The sequence below is a fragment of the Mustelus asterias genome, unplaced genomic scaffold, assembly GCF_964213995.1.
Source record: "Mustelus asterias unplaced genomic scaffold, sMusAst1.hap1.1 HAP1_SCAFFOLD_564, whole genome shotgun sequence".
NCBI classification, from domain to species: domain Eukaryota; kingdom Metazoa; phylum Chordata; class Chondrichthyes; order Carcharhiniformes; family Triakidae; genus Mustelus; species Mustelus asterias.
The window spans coordinates 100,247-118,141 of NW_027590514.1; the positions used below are offsets into that span (position 1 = coordinate 100,247).

The following is a 17,895-nucleotide window of genomic DNA, read 5'->3' on the forward strand; positions in this document are numbered from 1 at the left end:
TAACACGGATATCAGAAGGACGTATTTTACACAGAGGGTGGTGGGGGCCTGGAATGCACTGCCGGGCAAGGTGGTGGAGGCGGACACACTGGGAACATTTAAGACTTATCTAGATAGCCACATGAACGGAGTGGGAATGGAGGGATACAAAAGAATGGTCTAGTTTGGACCAGGGAGTGGCACGGGCTTGGAGGGCCGAAGGGCCTGTTCCTGTGCTGTACTGTTCTTTGTTGACCACCAGGAATTTGTTGGTGGGAAATTCAGTAATGGCAATACCATTGAATGTCAAGGGAACGCAAGTATATCCCTTATTGGAGGTGATCATTGCCTGGCACTTACAGATGGAACACAGACTTTGTCACACTAAGGTTATTTGCCATTTATCAGCCCAAGTCGGAATGCTATCCAAAACTTGCTGCACCCGGGCACAAAATGCTTCATTACCAGCAGAAAGCTCACAGTTCTACTAAATAAAAAAGACTTCCTTATGTTCCAAGACAAACGTGTGCTTGTGTGTTAGCAATCTGTGGTACTGATGTAGGTGAAGATGCTCGGTAGGTCATAGAAATCATAGAAAGCCTACAGTACAGAAAGAGGCCATTTGGCCCATCGAGTCTGCACCAACCACAATCCCACCCAGGCCCTACCCCCACATCCCTACATATTTTACCCACTAATCCCTCGAACCTACACATCTCAGGACACTAAGGGGCAATTTAAGCATAGCCAATCAACCTAACCCGCAGATCTTTGGATGATCATAAGGTGATCATAAGTTACTGTAGTACAGTTATTTCAAGAGATCAAATAATCTCGGATTACTAAAATCTGATACATCAGTCTGTTTCATTGTATCATAGAAATCATAGAAACCCTACAGTGCAGAAGGAGGCCCTTCGGCCCATCGAGTCTGCACCGACCACAATCCCACCCAGGCCCTACCCCAACATATTCACCCGCTAATCCCTCTAACCTACACATCCCAGGACTCTAAGGGGCATTTTTTAACCTGGCCAATCAACCTAACCCGCACATCTTTGGACGGTGGGAGGAAACCGGAGCACCCGGAGGAAACCCACGCAGACACGAGGAGAATGTGCAAACTCCACACTGACAGTGACCCGAGCCGGGAATCGAACCCGGGACCCTGGAGCTGTGAAGCAGCAGTGCTAACCACTGTGCTACCGTGCCGCCCCATCAATATCAATCCTATTTATTTGATATTTCCTTTCAAAGAACTGACAGTGGATAACAAAACAAGGCCTTACATGAAACAATGATAGAGTAAATGATTTGTTTAAATGTGGGATAAATGCTGAAAGGGCTATCATTCAGGCCCCCTTCTTCGTATTACTGACTTACACATTCAAGTCACACAGTTTTGGGAAAATGAGATGCTCATTCTGAATGCAGTTTTTCATCAATAGTTACAAAGAATTAAATGAACTTCCTTTCCATTTGTTAAATCTCCCCATAAAGAGATGTGATCAAAAGAAGCAAACATTATAAAAGAAGCAAACATTTTAGCGCGCGGGAGGTTTAAAAGCAGGCCGCACTATTCAGCGGGCAGCGTTGAGAGCGGGCAGCGGAGTGAGCAGGGAGCAGAGTGAGAGCTGAAGGGCTTTGGCTCAATGGGCTTTGGCGAGAACAGGCAAAATTGCGAGTAGGTTTTTTTCCCCCAGAAAGTTTATTCTTGTTTTTTCCAGGTAAGATGTTGGAATGCTCCTCTTGCAGGATGTGGGAGATCAGGGAGACCTCCGATATCCCTGATGACAACACCTGCAAAAGATGCATCCAGCTGCAGCTGCTAGCAAAGCGTGTTAGGGAACTGGAGATGGAGCTTGATGACCTCCATCTAATTCGGGAGAATGAGGAGTTTATAGACAGTTGCTTTAGGGAGGTAGTAGCTTTAGGGAAGCAGCAGAGCACAGGAAATTGGGTTACTGTAAGGAGAGGAAATGGAAATGTGAAAGGACAGACAGAGCAGGGTTTCCCTGTGGCCATACCCCTCCACAACAGGTATACTGAATTGGATACTGTTGTGGGAGATGCTTTACCTGGAACAAGCTGCGACAGCCGGAACTCTGATACTGAGTCTGGTTCTACAGCGCAAAAGGGTGGGAGGAAGAAGAGAGGAGCAGCAGTGATAGGGGACTCAATGGTCAGAGGTACGGACAGGAGGTTCTGTGGTCGGGACAGAGACTCCCGCATGGTTTGTTGCCTCCCAGGTGCCAAGGTCAGCGATGTCTCTGATCACGTGCACAGCGTTCTAAAGTGGAAAGGTGATCAGCCAGATGTCGTGGTACACATCGGTACAAATGACGTAGGTAGGAAGAGTGAGGAGGTCCTAAAGAGTGAGTACAAAGAGCTTGGAAGGAAGTTAAAAAGCAGGACCCCGAGGGTAGTAATCTCAGGATTGCTACCTGTACCACGTGCCAGTGAGGGTAGGAGTAGGATGCTTGGGCGGATAAACACGTGGCTGAGGAACTGGTGCAGGGGGCAGGGTTTCCAATTCTTGGATCATTGGGACCTCTTCTGGGGCAGATGGGACCTGTACAAGAGAGACGGGTTACACCTAAACTACAAGGGGACCAATATACTTGCAGGGAGGTTTGCTAGTGTTATTGGGGAGCGTTTAAACTAGATTTGCAGGGGGATGGGAACCAGAGTGTCAGAGCAGATAGTGGAGCAGGGGTAAAAAGACAGGTTAGTTCAAGCAAAATCACAAATGGAAGGGTTGAGTGTGGTGGAAATAACCTTTTGAGGTGTGTCTATTTCAATGCCAGGAATATTGTGGGGAAGGCAGATGAGCTGAAGGCGTGGATAGACACATGGAAATATGACATTATAGCCATTAGTGAAACTTGGCTACAGGAGGGGCAGGACTGGCAGCTCAATGTTCCAGGGTTCCAATGTTTCAGGCGGGGTAGAGGCAGAGGGATAAAAGGTGGGGGGGTGGCATTGTTGGTCAGGGAAAATGTTACAGCGGTACTCAGGCAGGATAGATTAGGGAGCTTGTCTACAGAGGCCCTATGGGTGGAGCTGAGAAACAGGAAAGGTATGACCACATTAATGGGGTTGTATTATAGACCACCCAATAGTCAGCGAGAATTGGAGGAGCAAATCAGCAGAGAGATAGCTGACAACTGCAAGAAACACAAAGTTGTGATAGTAGGGGATTTTAATTTTCCACATGTAGATTGGGACTCGCATACTGTTAAAGGTTTAGACAGGATAGAGTTTGTAAAATGTGTTCAGGAGAATTTTCTACATCAGTATACAGAGGTGCCAACTAGAGAGGATGCGATATTGGATCTCCTATTGGGAAATGAGTTAGGGCAGGTGATGGATGTGAGTGTGAGCGAACACTTTGGATCCAGTGATCATAATGCCATTAGTTTCAACCTGATCGTGGATAAGGATAGATCTGGTCCTCGGGTTGAAGTTTTGAACTGGAAAAAGGCCAAATTTGATGAAATGAGAAGGGATCTGGGAAGTGTGGATTGGCACAGGCTGTTCGCTGGTAAGGATGTAAATGGAAAGTGGGAGGCCTTCAAAGGAGAAGTTTTGAGAGTGCAGAGTTTGTATGTTCCTGTCAGGATTAAAGGCAAAGTAAATAGGAATAAGGAACCTTGGTTCGCCTGGGAGATTGTAACACTGATTAAGAGGAAGAGAGAGTTGTATGAAATGCACAGGCAGCAAGGAACAGATCAGATGCTCAAGGAGCATAAAAAGTGCAAGAAGCTACTTAAGAGGGAAATCAGGAGGGCTAAAAGAAGACATGAGGTTGCTTTGGCAGACAGAGTGAAGGAAAATCCAAAGAGCTTCTATAGGTATGTTAGGAGCAAAAGGATAGAACATAGAACATAGAAAGCCACAGCACAAACAGGCCCTTCGGCCCACAAGTTGCGCCGATCACATCCCCACCTCTAGGCCTATCTATAGCCCTCAATCCCATTAAATCCCATGTACTCATCCAGAAGTCTCTTAAAAGACCCCAACGAGTTTGCCTCCACCACCACCGACGTCAGCCGATTCCACTCACCCACCACCCTCTGAGTGAAAAACTTACCCCTGATATCTCCTCTTGATAGTGAGGGATAAAATTGGTCCTCTTGAAGACCAGAGTGGTACACTGTGTATGGAACCAAAAGAGATGGGGGAGATACTAAATGATTTTTTTGCATCCGTATTTACTGAGGAAACGGGCATGGAGTCTACGGAAATAGGACAAACAGGTAGGGAGGTCATGGAACCTTTACAGGTTAAAGGGGAGGAGGTGCTTGCTGTCTTGAGGCAAATCAGAGTGGATAAATCCCCAGGACCGGACAGGGTATTCCCACGGACCTTGAGGGAAGCTAGTGTTGAACTTTCAGGGGCCCTGGCAGATATATTTAAAATGTCAGTATTCACGGGGGAGGTGCCGGATGATTGGAGGGTGGCTCATGTTGTTCCGCTGTTTAAAAAAGGTTCCAAAAGAAATCCGGTAAATTATAGGCCAGTAAGTTTGACGTCAGTGGTGGGCAAGTTATTGGAAGGTGTGATAAGGGATAGGATCTACAAATATTTGGATAGACAGGGACTTATTAGGGAGAGTCAACATGGCTTTGTGCGTGGTAGGTCATGTTTGACCAACCTATTAGAGTTTTTCGAGGATGTTACCAGGGAAGGCGGTGGATGTTGTCTACCTGGATTTCAGCAAGGTCTTTGACAAGGTCCCTCATGGGAGGTTAGTTAGGAAGGTTCAGTCGCTGGATATACATGGGGAGGTAGTAAATTGGATTAGACACTGGCTCAATGGAAGAACACAGTAAGAGTTTTAACAACACCAGGTTAAAGTCCAACAGGTTTATTTGGTAGCAAATGCCATTAGCTTTCAGAGCGCTGCTTCTTCATCAGATGGAGTGGAAATCTGCTCTCAAACAGGGCACAGAGACACAAAATCAAGTTACAGAATACTGATTAGAATGCGAATCGCTACAGCCAACCAGGTCTTAAAGATACAGACAATGTGAGTGGAGGGAGCATTAAGCACAGGTTAAAGAGATGTGTATTGTCTCCAGACAGGACAGCCAGTGAGATTCTGCAAGTCCAGGAGGCAAGCTGTGGGGGTTACTGATAGTGTGCCATAAACCCAACATCCCGGTTTAGGCCGTCCTCATGTGTGCGGAACTTGGCTATCAGTTTCTGCTCAGCGACTCTGCGCTGTCGTGTGTCGTGAAGGCCCCTTGGAGAACGCTTACCCGAAGATCAGAGGCTGAATGCCCGTGATCGCTGAAGTGCTCCCCCACAGGAAGAGAACAGTCTTGCCTGGTGATTGTCGGGTAAGCGTTCTCCAAGGTGGCCTTCACGACACACGACAGCGCAGAGTCGCTGAGCAGAAACTGATAGCCAAGTTCCGCACACATGAGGACGGCCTAAACCGGGATGTTGGGTTTATGTCACACTATCAGTAACCCCCACAGCTTGCCTCCTGGACTTGCAGAATCTCACTGGCTGTCCTGTCTGAAGACAATACACATCTCTTTAACCTGTTGCTTAATGCTCCCTCCACTCACATTGTCTGTATCTTTAAGACCTGGTTGGCTGTAGAGATTCGCATTCTAATCAGTATTCTGTAACTTGATTTTGTATCTCTGTGCCCTGTTTGTGAGCAGATTTCCACTCCATCTGACGAAGGAGCAGCGCTCCGAAAGCGAATGGCATTTGCTACCAAATAAACCTGTTGGACTTTAACCTGGTGTTGTTAAAACTCTTACTGTGTTTACCCCAGTCCAACGCCGGCATCTCCACATCAATGGAAGAAGCCAGAGAGTGGTTGTGGAGGATTGCTTCTCTGAGTGGAGGCCTGTGACTCGTGGTGTGCCGCAGGGATCGGTGTTGGGTCCATTGTTGTTTGTCATCTATATCAATGATCTGGATGATAATGTGGTAAATTGGACCAGCAAATTTGCTGATGATGCAAAGACTGGAGGTGTAGTGGACAATGAGGAAGGTTTTCAAAGCTTGCAGAGGGATTTGGACCAACTAGAAAAATGGGCTGAAAAATGGCAAATGGAGTTTAATGCGGACAAGTGTGAGATATTGCACTTTGGAGGGACAAACCAAAGAAGAACGTACAGGGTAAATGGTAGGACTCTGAAGAGTGCAGTTGAACGGAGGGATCTGGGAATACAGGTACAGAATTCCCTAAAAGTGACGTCACAGGTGGATAGGGTCGTAAAGAGTGCCTTTGGTACATTGGCCTTTATAAATCGGAGTATCGAGTATAAAAGTTGGAGTGTTATGGTAAGGTTGTATAATAGTAAGAAGTCTCACAACACCAGGTTAAAGTCCAACAGGTTTATTTGGTAGCAAATACCATAAGCTTTCGGAGCTTGCTGCTCCTTCGTCAGATGGAGTGGTCTCTGTTCTCCAACAGTGCACAGACACAGAAATCAAGTTACAGAATACTAATTAGAATGCATTCTAATTAGTATTCTGTAACTTGATTTCTGTGCCTGTGCACTGTTGGAGAACAGAGACCACTCCATCTGATGAACATAAGAAATAGGAGCAGGAGTAGGCCATCTAGCCCCTCGAGCCTGCCCCGCCATTCAATAAGATCATGGCTGATCTGACGTGGATCAGTACCACTTACCCGCCTGATCCCCATAACCCTTAATTCCCTTACCGATCAGGAATCCATCCATCCGCGCTTTAAACATATTCAGCGAGGTAGCCTCCACCACCTCAGTGGGCAGAGAATTCCAGAGATTCACCACCCTCTGGGAGAAGAAGTTCCTCCTCAACTCTGTCTTAAACCGACCCCCCTTTATTTTGAGGCTGTGTCCTCTAGTTTTAACTTCCTTACTAAGTGGAAAGAATCTCTCCGCCTCCACCCTATCCAGCCCCCGCATTATCTTATAAGTCTCCATAAGATCCCCCCTCATCCTTCTAAACTCCAACGAGTACAAACCCAATCTCCTCAGCCTCTCCTCATAATCCAAACCCCTCATCTCCGGTATCAACCTGGTGAACCTTCTCTGCACTCCCTCCAATGCCAATATATCCTTCCTCATATAAGGGGACCAATACTGCACACAGTATTCCAGCTGCGGCCTCACCAATGCCCTGTACAGGTGCATCAAGACATCCCTGCTTTTATATTCTATCCCCCTCGCAATATAGGCCAACATCCCATTTGCCTTCTTGATCACCTGTTGTACCTGCAGACTGGGCTTTTGCGTCTCATGCACAAGGACCCCCAGGTCCCTTTGCACGGTAGCATGTTTTAATTTGTTTCCATTGAAGGAGCAGCCAGCTCCGAAAGCTTATGGTATTTGCTACCAAATAAACCTGTTGGACTTTAACCTGGTGTTGTGAGACTTCTTACTGTGCTTACCCCAGTCCAACGCCGGCATCTCCACATCAAGGTTATATAAGGCATTGGTGAGGCCGAATTTGGAGTATTGAGTACAGTTTTGGTCACCTAGTTACAGGAAGGATGTAAATAAGGTTGAAAGAGTGCAGAGAAGGTTCACAAGGATGTTGCTGGGACTTGAGAAGCTGAGTTACAGAGAGAGATTGAATAGGTTGGGACTTTATTCCCTGGAGCGTAGAAGATTATGGGGAGATTTGATAGAGGTGTATAAGATTTTGATGGGTATAGATAGAGTGAATGCAAGCAGGCTTTTTCCACTGAGGCTCGGGGAAAAACAAACCAGAGGTCATGGGTTAAGGGTGAAAGGAGAAAAGTTTAAAGGGAATATTAGGGGGGGCTTCTTCACGCAGAGAGTGGTGGGAGTGTGGAATGAGCTGCCGGATAAAGTGGTAAATGCGGGGTCACTTTTAACATTTAAGAAAAACTTGGACGGGTTCATGGATGAGAGGGGTGTGGAGGGATATGGTCCAAGTGCAGGTCAGTGGGACTTGGCAAAAAATGGTTCGGCACAGACAAGAAGGGCCAAAAGGCCTGTTTCTGAGCTGTAATTTTCTATGGTTCTATGGATCTGGGGAGAAGGGAGGGTAATGAAATCATTTTTGGATTGTTTTAGCAAGGAATTGACATGGACACAATTAGCAAGGAGGTAATGTTGGAGTTGAACAGAGCGTTGGTGAGGCCACAGTGAGAGTGCCGCGTACAGTTCTGGTCACCTCACTATAGGATGGATGTGATTGCACTAGAGGAGGTTACAGAGGAGGGTCACCAGGATGTTGCCCGAGATGGAGCATTTGAGGAAAGACTAGATAGGCTTGGATTGTTTTCTTTAGACCAGAGAAGGCCGAGGGGGGGACATGATTGAGGTGTATAAGATTATGAGGGATATGGACACTGTGAATAGGGAGCAGCTGTTCCCCTTGGTTAAGGGGTCAATCATCAGGGGGCATAGTTTAGGGTAAAAAGCAAGAGATTCAAAAGGGAACTTGAGAAAATGTGGCGATGAGAATCTGGAATGCACTGCCTGGAGGCCGGAAACCTGACAGCCTTTAAAAAAACATTTGGATGAGCACTTAAAATATCGTAACAGTCAATGATATGGGACAAGAGCTGGAAATGGGATTAACGCAATTTTAGACTCGAAGGGCCTTTTCTGCGCGTATAACTCCATGACTCCTTGACTCTAAGTAAAGACAGGCTCTATTCCCTTCCTTCATGACCTGGTTATCAAAGTATACCAACACTACCTTCATTTGAAATAATGGGAGGTTATAATTAGGACATTCCAGACAGATTACCGACAAATCTCACTTCAAAAACCAAGCTAAGACAAGTGCTTGTAAGTGTACCTATTACCTTATCCATGCGGTCACGATGCCGGACCTCCAGTTGCTGTTTCGCCTTCGCAAAACGAGCGTGCTCATTTTCATCAGCAGGCGTCTCAAAATAAACATCCACCTCATCAGTTGGTTGACGTGTGGACAGAACTGCAAAGAAAGAGCACGAGTCAGACTCCTCACCTTCTGCAAGCTCAGACTCACACCACAGACGCTTCAATGTTATTTTTCATCTTTTAAGAAAAGCAACTTCCTTGGTTTCTTTTTGTCAAGACGAGTTCTAAATATTGATTACAAATCTCCACCTGTAAAGCACTTAAAATCCTATAATTTTGCAGATAGCTTCGAAAAATTAGAATTTAAAGAACAATATTTTTCCCTTTTATTTTTAACACAACCAAAAAGCCAACTCCATGGATAAAAGCAAATTTCTGTGGATGCTGGAATCTGAAACAAAAGCAGAAAATGCTGGACAATCACAGCATGTCTGACAGCATCTGTGGAGCGAGAACAGAGTTCATGTTTAAAGTCTAATCCTTCCGGAACAGAAGGGTCATTTAGATTTGAAACGTTAGCTCTGTTTCTCTCTCCACAGATGCTGACAGACCTGCTGAGATTTTCCATCATTTCCTGTTCCTGAGCTGACTTCATAGTATGCTTTACACTGTCCCTTAAATTGGGATTTGATTTTCCCAAATCTATTAAAAACTGATTCTTAGTTCTCAAGGGTTTATTTCCATTTATTTCCTTTCCCAACGTCATAACTTTTAACCCACAACTCTCTTTCACGGTGAGGATTTTCCCTGGAAATTTTCCCGCTGGCACAAGATAAGCGAATCTGCCAGCAATGTTTCAAATCCTCACAAATTTGGACTTTTGAATCCAAGTGCAAGCCCCTGCCCATATTTGTGTGTGGTAAACCAGAGAGACTTTCCACGTCGAGCAGTGAGTTCCAGATTCTCACCATGATTGAATTTTTAAAAATCTCACTTGGACTGCATCTCACTCAGAACGTTCTCTCTCCCAACTGTGCGCTTCTTACTATCTTTTATTGATTTCACCATCTGCCTTGGTGAGATTTGAACCCAAGCCCCAAGGGCATTACCTTGGGTCTTTGGATTGCAGTCCTGTGACAATACCACTACACCATCACCTCTCTTTGTGCTTCCCCAGAATGCTGGTGTTGCTACCAATCTCCACATCGTTGCTGCCAATCCCAGGATTCATTGCTCATCTATAAACTACTTACATAGTGGTTGCGTGTCTTTTTCTTGAAGCAGTTTGACACAACTGAGTGCTTTTCTAGGCCACTTGAGAGGATAATGAACAATCAACCAGGATGGTACAGACTGAAGTAACATTCAGGTCAGAACTAGGTGAGGGCAGTGGATTTCCTTTCCTGAATTGAGTGGAAGCAAGTGAGTTTTTACAATAATCCAACTGCTCTCGGGTCATCTTTACTGCTACAAGCTTTTTATTAACAGATATTTGTTTAACATTAATGCAAATTCTCTATGATGGAATTCCAACTCAGAATCTTGGGGCTATGAGACCAGGCCTTAGGGTTATGAGCAACAATTATGCCAGCACTGAAAAAGGAGAAAAATGTTCAAGATGGCGTCGGAACGTGGTGACTCCTTGCGAGCTACCCCCAGCATAGCCTTCAATTGTATCTTTTACTCTTGTTCTATGCTTTCAATACTGTACTCTAACTCTTTTAAACTGTCTAATAATGTCACCCTCTCCTTTCCTTCTCCCCTATGTACTCTATGTACGGTATGGTGTCGGTAATGTGTGCAAGAAACAATACTTTTCACTGTATACCAATACATGTGACAATCAGAAATCAAATCAAATGCAACTTTTTACACGTTTTCGAATATCTATTGCATTTTCCTAGAATAGACGGTCAAAAACAAAAGCCAAATTTACTCAGAATTTAAGCAAGGACCTTGCTTTCAACATCTTCAAACTCATGGCTTTATCCATTTTAATGGTGTATTTTGGTAATAGTAAAGCTCCAATGAACTTCCCAACAAGGGGAGGATTGAGATAAGCCAGTAATTGTAGTAAGAAACCTGGCAAAATTTGAAGCTCCATCCACTCATCTCTCTTTCTCATGCCTTTAGCTGTAACAGTCCAAGGAAGAAACTTGAGATGAGAAAATGCAGTGAATGGAAAGCAGTCAAAACCACCATGTACTAGGGAGGCACAACATAGAAACATAGAAACCCTACAGTGCAGAAGGAGGCCATTCGGCCCATCGAGTCTGCACCGACCACAATCCCACCCAGGCCCTACCCCCACATATTTACCCGCTAATCCCTCTAACCCACGCATCCCAGGACTCTAAGGGACAATTTTTAACCTGGCCAATCAACCTAACCCGCACATCTTTGGACTTAACGGTCCTGGACATCCAGCATTTAGCAATGGTTTTACGCTGTTGACCAAACAATGTTCTTTTTGTCAGCAGCTTGCAGGTTAGAACGAGGTGAGTCATTTATGGTTGTGGAATCGTGTGAGAGGAGAAATTTTGTGGGTCCACAATATTTAATCCAAGTTCTTGTCCATTAATGAAGTCTCTAACTTTCAAACTAAGTCACAGAATGGTTAGTATTTTCTGAAGGTTCTACTTGTCATGAAAATTTTCTCTATGTTTTCCTCCCCAAGGGTTTATTTCAATGCCTCTGGATTGCTGATTACAAAAGGTCGAGAGATTTGTAGTGCACACATGCAAAGGCAAAATATTTTATTTAAGGACCTCATTCCCTCAGAATTTGACCAACTGATGGCATATGGTGAGTTTGGTCTTGCAAGGAAACCAATAAAATTTGTAAGAAACTCAATACCAAGTGGCAGTGTTGAAGAGTTGAGGCACTCAAAATGGAAAAGGCAATGCCATCCGATGGCTGCCATCCGAGAATACGACATAAATGCAGAGACAGAAAATTAAACAGGATATGACTAAAGTGTGTGATACACTTCGCCAGAAAGGATTGGGAGAGGCAATATATCTTCACGGCAGGAAATATTGAGAGAGTAATTAGCAAAGCCTGTGTGAGCGTAGACTTTACAAAGGGGCACTGAGTATAAAAGCAGGGAAATAATGTTAAATCTTTATAAAACTCTGGTTTTGGCCACAACTACAGCACTGTGCCCAGTTCTGGTCACATTTTTCTCTGGAACAAAGGAGATTATGGGGAGATTTGATAGAAATGTGCAAGATTACACCAGATTTAGATCAGATAATGAAATTGCTCCTATCAGTTTATTGGACAAAATTGGGGGGGGGTCACAGATTTAAGAGTTTGTTGAAGAGATGCAGGGGGAATGTGAGAAAGAACTTTTTTTTAACCCATTGAGTAATAATAACTTAGAACTTGCCGCATGAGGATGCTGGAGGCAGAGATGAACAATTTCAAAAACGGGTATTTGAAGGAAATAAAGTGGCAGATCTACAGGGAAAGAGCAAGGGAATGAGAATGACTGAACTGCTCCAGAGAGAGCTGGCACAGGCTTGATGGACTGAATAGCCTCCCCTATGTGCTGCAAATAACTCTATAATGCCAAGGTTTCAAACATGATTGATATGAAAGCTATGTTAGAGAGTTGGACAAAGTCCATGTAAAGTGCTTGTGCACAGTTATGTGTGTGGGCTTTACTAGAATATTAAATATTTTCACAAAATTTCAGCTGAAATGTAAGATAAATTCCATACATGGGCCTGTATTAGATACACGAATATTCAAAGCCATACTCCAGCACTGGAGTCCACACTTTGTGCAATGTGGTTGAGAGCTTCTATTTTCCAAGGCTACCAACATAAATTAGTATCTAATTATTAGATTCTAATAAAGGAGCTCTCCAATTAGCAGCTCAGTAAATTTATCCAGTTGTGTCATACAAATCAACAGTCTCATATTCCATCACCACTTTTAACTCAATTTGTGGATCTGCGGCAATTGAAAATATAGAACTGAATTTCAGATTATTCACTAACTACTGCTGGGACCTGTGGATTGAACCCAGCACTCAGTGTAAGACCTGTCATCAGGGCTGAATAACAAGAGGAGACCAGCATCAGTTCCACAGGAAATAGGCAACACTTGAGAAAAGGAGAAAAATCAATGGAGATGAGGCTAAAGGAACAAAGAACAGATTTGCAGGCAGCTGCACCACTTAATAACACTGAGAATATCAAACAAAATACCCCTCTGCTCTGGAGCCACTAGATTGTTTGTTCATAGTGCATCATATGCAGCGAATACTGACAAAGCAAGAAGAAACATGGCAGGCTGGAGTAATTGGCAACTGAGGGATGCGAACTTGAGACGTGGTCTGTATTTGCAAATAATAACATCTTAAAATCATGTCATTACCTGGGACTTGTACAAGACTTCGAGTTGCACTTACCTCAAGGGTTACATGCTGAAGCAAGCAGTACAATTACAGATGTTAAATTGGTTCAAAACAATTCACACTTCTCCACAATTAGCTGAGGTTTTCAAAAGCTTGTTGATCAGGATACACACAGAGCAAAGCCCACTGCCCACACCCACACAAAGATGAAAAGAAAGGCACCGCAGAGAAAGTATGAAAATTGTCTAAGAAAATTAGTGTCGACAACAGGGCTTTCTGGTCTAGGCGACAGTAAGCTGACAACAAGGAAGTGAAAGCAAAGCTCAAGACAGGTACGAGGTAAACTCATTGATTGGTCGGGAGAGATTGGTACTAAGCAGGTTGGCTGCTTCAACAAATGGCTGACTTACTTATTCTATTACATACAGCCATACAGTATTCCTCGGATTCAAAATTGTTTCTGTTGCCTCCGCAACCTCCGTAGACGAACCGAACACATTTCTTCCTGATGTTGTTGAAATACCAGCGAGGCATCATGGCCCGACAGGGACCAGTCATAGCCTCCTGTGAGCAGACAACTGTGTGGAAACAGGACAAAGCATCAGAGATGGCTATAGGCCAAGTAATCCTGGACAGATTCTATAGGCACAGCAAAGGGTACACTGCGTAAATAAAGTTAAGTAAGAAGTTTAACAACACCAGGTTAAAGTCCAACAGGTTTATTTGGTAGCAAAAGCCACACAAGCTTTCGAGGCTCTGAGCCCCTTCTTCAGGTGAGTGGGAATTCTGTTCACAAACAGAACTTATAAGACACAGACTCAATTTACATGAATAATGGTTGGAATGCGAATACTTACAACTAATCCAGTCTTTAAGAAACAAAACAATGGGAGTGGAGAGAGCATCAAGACAGGCTAAAAAGATGTGTATTGTCTCCAGACAAGACAGCCAGTGAAACTCTGCAGGTCCACGCAACTGTGGGAGTTACAAATAGTGTGACATAAATTCTGATTCTAGGATCGCATGATAAAGACTCAGGAGGAAAAAAGCAGAAATATTTATGTGAAATAGTGTGACATAAACCCAATATCCCGGTTGAGGCCGTCCTTGTGTGTGCGGAACCTGGCTATCAGTTTCTGCTCCGCGACTCTGCGCTGTCGTGTGTCGCGAAGGCCGCCTTGGAGAACGCTTACCCGAATATCAGAGGCCAAATGCCCGTGACCGCTGAAGTGCTCCCCAACAGGAAGAGAACAGTCTTGCCTGGTGATTGTCGAGCGGTGTTCATTCATCCGTTGTCGCAGCGTCTGCATAGTTTCCCCAATGTACCATGCCTCGGGACATCCTTTCTTGCAGCGTATCAGGTAGACAACGTTGGCCGAGTTGCAAGAGTATGTACCGTGTACCTGGTGGATGGTGTTCTCACGTGAGATGATGGCATCTGTGTCGATGATCCGGCACGTCTTGCAGAGGTTGCTGTGGCAGGGTTGTGTGGTGTCTTGGTCACTGTTCTCCTGAAGGCTGGGTAGTTTGCTGCGGACAATGGTCTGTTTGAGGTTGTGCGGTTGTTTGAAGGCAAGAAGTGGGGGTGTGGGGATGGCCTTGGCGAGATGTTCGTCTTCATCAATGACATGTTGAAGGCTCCGGAGGAGATGCCGTAGCTTCTCCGCTCCGGGGAAGTACTGGACAACGAAGGGTACTCTGTCCACTGTGTCCCGTGTTTGTCTTCTGAGGAGGTCGGTGCGGTTTTTCGCTGTGGCGCGTTGGAACTGTTGATCAATGAGTCTAGCGCCATATCCTGTTCTTATGAGGGCATCTTTCAGCGTCTGGAGGTGTCTGTTGCGATCCTCCTCATCCGAGCAGATCCTGTGTATACGGAGGGCTTGTCCGTAGGACGGTCACCTCAGCACCTCACTGTACCGCAAGCCCACGGATAACCTCACGATGCTCCACTTCTCCAGCTTCCACCCTAAACACGTTAAAGAAGCCATCCCCTACGGACAAGCCCTCCGTATACACAGGATCTGCTCGGATGAGGAGGATCGCAACAGACACCTCCAGACGCTGAAAGATGCCCTCATAAGAACAGGATATGGCGCTAGACTCATTGATCAACAGTTCCAACGCGCCACAGCGAAAAACCGCACCGACCTCCTCAGAAGACAAACATGGGACACAGTGGACAGAGTACCCTTCGTTGTCCAGTACTTCCCCGGAGCGGAGAAGCTACGGCATCTCCTCCGGAGCCTTCAACATGTCATTGATGAAGACGAACATCTCGCCAAGGCCATCCCCACACCCCCACTTCTTGCCTTCAAACAACCGCACAACCTCAAACAGACCATTGTCCGCAGCAAACTACCCAGCCTTCAGGAGAACAGTGACCAAGACACCACACAACCCTGCCACAGCAACCTCTGCAAGACGTGCCGGATCATCGACACAGATGCCATCATCTCACGTGAGAACACCATCCACCAGGTACACGGTACATACTCTTGCAACTCGGCCAACGTTGTCTACCTGATACGCTGCAAGAAAGGATGTCCCGAGGCATGGTACATTGGGGAAACTATGCAGACGCTGCGACAACGGATGAATGAACACCGCTCGACAATCACCAGGCAAGACTGTTCTCTTCCTGTTGGGGAGCACTTCAGCGGTCACGGGCATTTGGCCTCTGATATTCGGGTAAGCGTTCTCCAAGGCGGCCTTCGCGACACACGACAGCGCAGAGTCGCGGAGCAGAAACTGATAGCCAGGTTCCGCACACACAAGGACGGCCTCAACCGGGATATTGGGTTTATGTCACACTATTTCACATAAATATTTCTGCTTTTTTCCTCCTGAGTCTTTATCATGCGATCCTAGAATCAGAATTTATGTCACACTATTTGTAACTCCCACAGTTGCGTGGACCTGCAGAGTTTCACTGGCTGTCTTGTCTGGAGACAATACACATCTTTTTAGCCTGTCTTGATGCTCTCTCCACTCCCATTGTTTTGTTTCTTAAAGACTGGATTAGTTGTAAGTATTCGCATTCCAACCATTATTCATGTAAATTGAGTCTGTGTCTTATAAGTTCTGTTTGTGAACAGAATTCCCACTCACCTGAAGAAGGGGCTCAGAGCCTCGAAAGCTTGTGTGGCTTTTGCTACCAAATAAACCTGTTGGACTTTAACCTGGTGTTGTTAAACCTCTTACTGTGTTTACCCCAGTCCAACGCCGGCATCTCCACATCATAAATAAAGTTAACACAGGTCTGGACACTGTAAAAAGTATGGTATCAACCTTGGGGAGGCAGGTTGCCAAAAACCATGACTCAGGAGTAAATTTAACAAGGTACAGCGTGATATCCACTACCACCCAACACTCCACTGTGAGGTGTTGCCAGTATAGGTCAACATTCTGCTCTTACAGCCACAGGTGCTGTACTTGGACTCTATCCACCTGGATTTCACCAAATGTTTCATTTTTGATGATTATCTGCAAAAAGACTTGCATCCTTAATTGAACAGAGACTCAAATGGAAACCGGTGATAGCTGATGTAGGAAAAGCAAGTGTCCCATTGCATATTACATGCGTAATAGGAACAGTAGTCGGCCGCTCAGCCCTTCAGCCTGTTCCACCATTCAATATGATGATAGCTAATTTGACTGCAACCTCAACCCCATATTTCTGCCTACCTGCTGACAAGAGGGTGAAAGGTTAATCAAGAAGCTATCGAACGCTGCCTTGAAAATATTCAAAAATTCTGCTTCCACTGCCTTTTGAGGAAGAAACCAAAGACTCGTGATTCTCAGAAAACGATTCACATCATCTGTCTAAATGATCAATCCCTTATTTTTAAACAACAACCTCTAGTTCCACATTCTCCTGCAAGAGGAAGCATGCTCTCCACGTCCATCCTGCCAATATACCTCAGGATTTTAACCGTTTTGATCAAATCGCCTCTTACTCATCTAAATCCCAGTGGATACAAGCCTAACCTGTACAAAAAATCCTCATAAGACAAGCCATCCCTCCTAGTATTAGTCTAGTAAATCTTCTCTGAACAGCTTCTAATACATTTACATCTTTCCTTAAATAAGGAGACCAGTATTTTACACAGTACTCCAGATGTGGTCGCACCAATGCCCTGTATAACTGAAGCATAACCTTCCTACCTTGTAATCGATTCCCCTCACAATAAACAATTAACACTATTGGCTTTCCTAATTACTTACTGTACCTACATATTAGCTTTTTGCAATTAATGCACTAGGACACCCAGATCCCTCTGCATCTCAGAGCTCTGCAATCTCTCACCATTTAGATAATATGCTTCTTCTTTATTCTTCCTGCCAAAATGGGCAATTTCACATTTGCCTACATTAAACTCCATCTGATCTTTTTCCACTTATTAATCCATGTTCCTTTATAACCTTATGTCTTCTTCGCAATTTACCTTCCTACCTTTTGTCATCAGCAAATTTAGCAACCATACCTTTGGTCTCTTCATCCAAGTCATTTATAAAAAATTTAAGAAGTTGAGGCCCCAACACTGATTGCTATGGCACACCACTCGTCACATCCTGCCACCCAGAAAAATACTCATTTATGCCAACTTCTGATAGCCAATCTTCTATTCATTCCCATATTTTACCCACTATAAGCTTCTATTTTCCACAATAATCTTTGATGTAGTACCTTATTAATGGTAGCACAGTAGCACAGTGGTTAGCACTGCTGCTTCACAGCTCCAGGGTCCCGGGTTCGATTCCCGGCTTGGGTCACTG

General features: G+C 44.9%; 1 protein-coding gene across 4 annotated transcripts in view; it reads right to left on the reverse strand.

Annotated features, from left to right (window-relative positions):
- Positions 1–17,895, reverse strand: part of aplp2 (amyloid beta (A4) precursor-like protein 2) — a 193,430-nt gene that overhangs the window by 50,552 nt on the left and 124,983 nt on the right. For 2 of the 4 annotated variants that reach the window (XM_078205109.1, XM_078205110.1), the window contains exons 7-8: positions 13,530–13,697; positions 8,777–8,907 (exon numbers count right to left, since the gene is read on the reverse strand). In XM_078205109.1, coding sequence (XP_078061235.1) covers positions 8,777–8,907; positions 13,530–13,697 — 299 coding nt within the window. The remainder of the gene's footprint in view (positions 1–8,776; positions 8,908–13,529; positions 13,698–17,895) is intronic. The other 2 variants (XM_078205111.1, XM_078205112.1) reach the window with 1 other exon arrangement.